The 3,750-nt window shown below is 41.1% G+C and overlaps 1 protein-coding gene across 1 annotated transcript; it reads right to left on the bottom strand.

Annotated features, from left to right (window-relative positions):
* Positions 1-1,230: 1,230 nt before the first annotated feature.
* On the bottom strand, positions 1,231-3,434 carry LOC112680224 (heat shock protein 68-like). The gene has a single exon (XM_025550261.1). The coding sequence runs from the start codon at positions 3,246-3,248 to the stop codon at positions 1,323-1,325; it is 1,926 nt and encodes a 641-aa protein (XP_025406046.1). The 5' UTR covers positions 3,249-3,434; the 3' UTR covers positions 1,231-1,322.
* Positions 3,435-3,750: the final 316 nt, after the last annotated feature.

The following is a 3,750-nucleotide window of genomic DNA, read 5'->3' as shown; positions in this document are numbered from 1 at the left end:
TAGTACTTGGATGGGTGACCGCTTGGGAACACTACGTGCCGTTGGCATTTTTTTTCATTCTACTACTACGTACAATTAAAAAAAAAATAGATTGTTTTTGTTCAATATTATGATTTTTATATAAAATAAAACATTAATTCACAATTTTTTTTTTTATTTAAACTTATGTAGACGGCAAAAGTAGTACCTATGACATGTATACACATAGTAAAGACATGGATTTTATGAACAAACCGATCATTAATAGATTGCTAGTAGCTGTTGAAATTTATAATATTTTAAATATTTTAACCTTATATTTGATGATCTCGAAAAGTAACTGTTCTCGATAGTATTATAAACTGAATTGCAATGCTTTGAGCGTTTTAACAATGGAGGTTATATGACTAAGATTGTAATAACGTAGAAAAATCATTAATAAACTTAATAAGTTAAGCTTGAATAATTATAATTAAAAAAAATTTTAAACAATAGAATTTTGTATAATTTAAATATTATTAATGTGTACATATTAAACAACTGTTAAAATCTAACCAACATAACGGAATCAATCGTTAATTTTTTTTTTCGGATATAGTAACATTAGCAATTTAATCTATTTTTTCTTAAATTTATTCTTATGAATCACTATTTTCAGAAATTAATTTGATAAAAATGAATGAGTTTATGAGAAACATGGATTGACCAGCAAAACGACAAAATAATGATTATTCTGTCTATATCATTTATACACCAGAGATGGCGATAGTTTAATAATATATATTAGCGGCACATAGTATCAAAATAAAATAATTATTTTCTACCCGTCGATATATATTAACATTTTATAAGCTATAAATTGCCTATTGGGCACTAGATGTTTACGTTTATAAATATATTTCCTAGAAAACTGCTCGGCTACAAGTACATATACATACATATATGTAATAATTAACCGTTACGTTACCACACGTCAAATTGCAGTTTTTTCCACGTTAAGTGACCGGCCACATAAATTTTGTATTAATTATTAATATAATCATTATTATTATCATTAGCACTATTAGTGCTCAATTTTACCGCTGAGTGATACCTACTATTGGTATCTAAGTGTTAATAGAACAATAAATTATTCAAGGAAATAAAAATTAATGTCGATTAAATAAAACATATTTATTTTCGCGAAAATAAAATTATAACATATATAACCTTAAATAAATATTTTATATTTTAAATATACGCAACGTACAATTAAAACAAATTACAATAAATATAAATCAGCCTTGTTCGAAAATAATAGGAAATATGGTACTTGCAAAAACCAATTACAATGTTGATAAGGTTTAGTCGACTTCTTCAACAGTAGGTCCTCGGGAATGAGATCCAGGGAATCCGGCGGCACCAGACGGCATTTGAGGTTCTCCGGCAGCTTTTCCCCCGTGTAACTTCATCATTAGGCCTGAGCAGCTCTTTTGGATTTCTTTCAATTTATACTCGAACTCTTCTTTGTCGGCCAATTGATTGTTATCCAACCATTGAATGACTGCATCGCATTCTTGTTTGCAGGCATTCTTTTCGGATTCGTTCAACTTGTCGCCAGCATCATCTAACGCTTGTTTTACATTAAACACGTAGCTTTCAAGCTGGTTCTTGGCGGCGATCTTTTCCTTTTGACGTTCGTCCTCCTCTTTGTACCGTTCCGCTTCGCTAAGCATCCGATCAATTTCGGCTTGGGACAAACGACCTTTGTCATTCTTGATGACGATGTTCTTGGACCGACCGGAACTGTTGTCTTTCGCCGACACGTTCAGTATACCGTTGGCGTCCATGTCAAAAGTCACGTCGATCTTAGGCACGCCTCTGGGAGCGGGAGCTATGCCCGTCAGATCAAATGTGCCCAACAGATTATTGTCCTTGGTCATAGTCCGTTCTCCTTCAAACACCTGGATGGTGACGGCCGGTTGGTTGTCCGCGTATGTAGTGAACGTCTGAGTCTGTTTGCACGGAATCGTGGAGTTGCGCTCGACAATCTTGGTCATGACGCCACCCGCGGTTTCGATACCCAGTGACAAGGGGGTCACGTCCACCAGTAACACGTCTTGTATGGCCGAGCTGGTATCACCGCTCAAAATGGCTGCCTGCACGGCGGCACCGTACGCGACCGCTTCGTCGGGGTTGATAGACAGGTTGAGTGATTTGCCGCAGAAGTAGTTTTGCAGGAGGTTCTGAATCTTCGGAATCCTCGTGGACCCACCCACAAGTACCACGTCGTGTATGGAACCCTTGTCCAATTTGGCATCCGCCAACGCTTTCTCCACTGGCTCCAGGGTTGATCTGAACAGGTCCGCGCACAGCTCTTCGAAACGTGCCCGAGACACCCTGGTGTAGAAATCAATGCCTTCCATTAGGGCGTCGATCTCTACAGTGGCCTCCGAGCTGGATGATAATGTTCTCTTAGCTCGTTCCGCGGCGGTCCTTAACCGACGCAGCGCCCTAGGGTTGCTGCGCACATCCTTTTTGAATTTCCTCTTGAACTCTTCGGCCAGATGCGACACCAACCGGTTGTCGAAGTCCTCACCGCCCAAGTGAGTGTCTCCGGCCGTCGATTTGACTTCGAATATCGAACCCTCGTCGATCTGCAGCACGGACACGTCGAACGTGCCACCGCCGAGATCGAATATCAACACGTTCCTCTCACCTTTCAGGCTTTTGTCCAAACCGTACGCCAACGCGGCCGCCGTCGGCTCATTGATTATCCTCATCACGTTCAGACCGGCTATCGCACCTGCGTCTTTGGTCGCCTGCCGTTGCGAATCGTTGAAATACGCCGGCACCGTGATCACCGCGTCCGTAACGGTCCGTCCCAGGTACGCTTCCGCCGTCTCCTTCATTTTTGTCAACACCATTGAACTGATTTCTTCCGGCGCGAACACTTTCGTCTCTCCTTTGAACTCCACTTGTACCTTCGGCTTACCGCAGTCGTTCACCACAGTAAACGGCCAATGTTTCATGTCCGATTGCATTTTGTCGTCATCGAACCGACGGCCGATCAACCGTTTGGCGTCGAACACTGTGTTCTTGGGATTCATCGCCACCTGGTTCTTGGCCCCGTCACCGATCAACCGTTCCGTGTCCGTGAACGCCACATAACTCGGCGTGGTCCTGTTACCTTGATCGTTGGCGATGATCTCCACCTTGCCGTGTTGCCAAATACCCACGCAAGAGTACGTGGTCCCGAGATCGATACCGATCGCTGTCTTTCCGACCATTTTTTCGATGTTCAAATTTCAAACACGGACTATTCGACAGAGACAAAAAATATTGGATAGCTAAATAATTATCACCACTGTAAAATGATAAAATAAATACAAATATATTTGCACTGTTGTATCTCGACACGTATACCGCACTGTATAATATCTCGATTAACACGACTCGTACTGTTACGGCGCTCGTGATCGAACTGTTGCCGAGTGGTGCGCCGTTAGCGTATATATAAGCGAGAGAATATTCGAGAAGGTTCGCGGCGACTCGACGATCGTCCCACTACGCCGCCCCTCGCGACTCGTTTTATACTACAGCGTTCTAGAACATTCACGAACATTCATTTTCAACAGCTTTCTTGATCTGACCCGTTATGATATCAGATGGTTTACTCTTTGTTTTCAAAATGATTGTGTATATCATCGTCGATTCCAGTAGTAAAAATTTTGGTTTTCGGAGTTGTTTTTATTTTGCACTCCATTTCTTTATCACGTAATTGTTTTTTGT

The sequence above is a fragment of the Sipha flava genome, unplaced genomic scaffold, assembly GCF_003268045.1.
Source record: "Sipha flava isolate LNK unplaced genomic scaffold, YSA_version1 17524_pilon_pilon, whole genome shotgun sequence".
Lineage (NCBI taxonomy): Eukaryota > Metazoa > Arthropoda > Insecta > Hemiptera > Aphididae > Sipha > Sipha flava.
The sequence above is the reverse complement of the archived record's forward strand: the minus strand, read 5'-3'. Positions and strand labels throughout refer to the sequence as shown.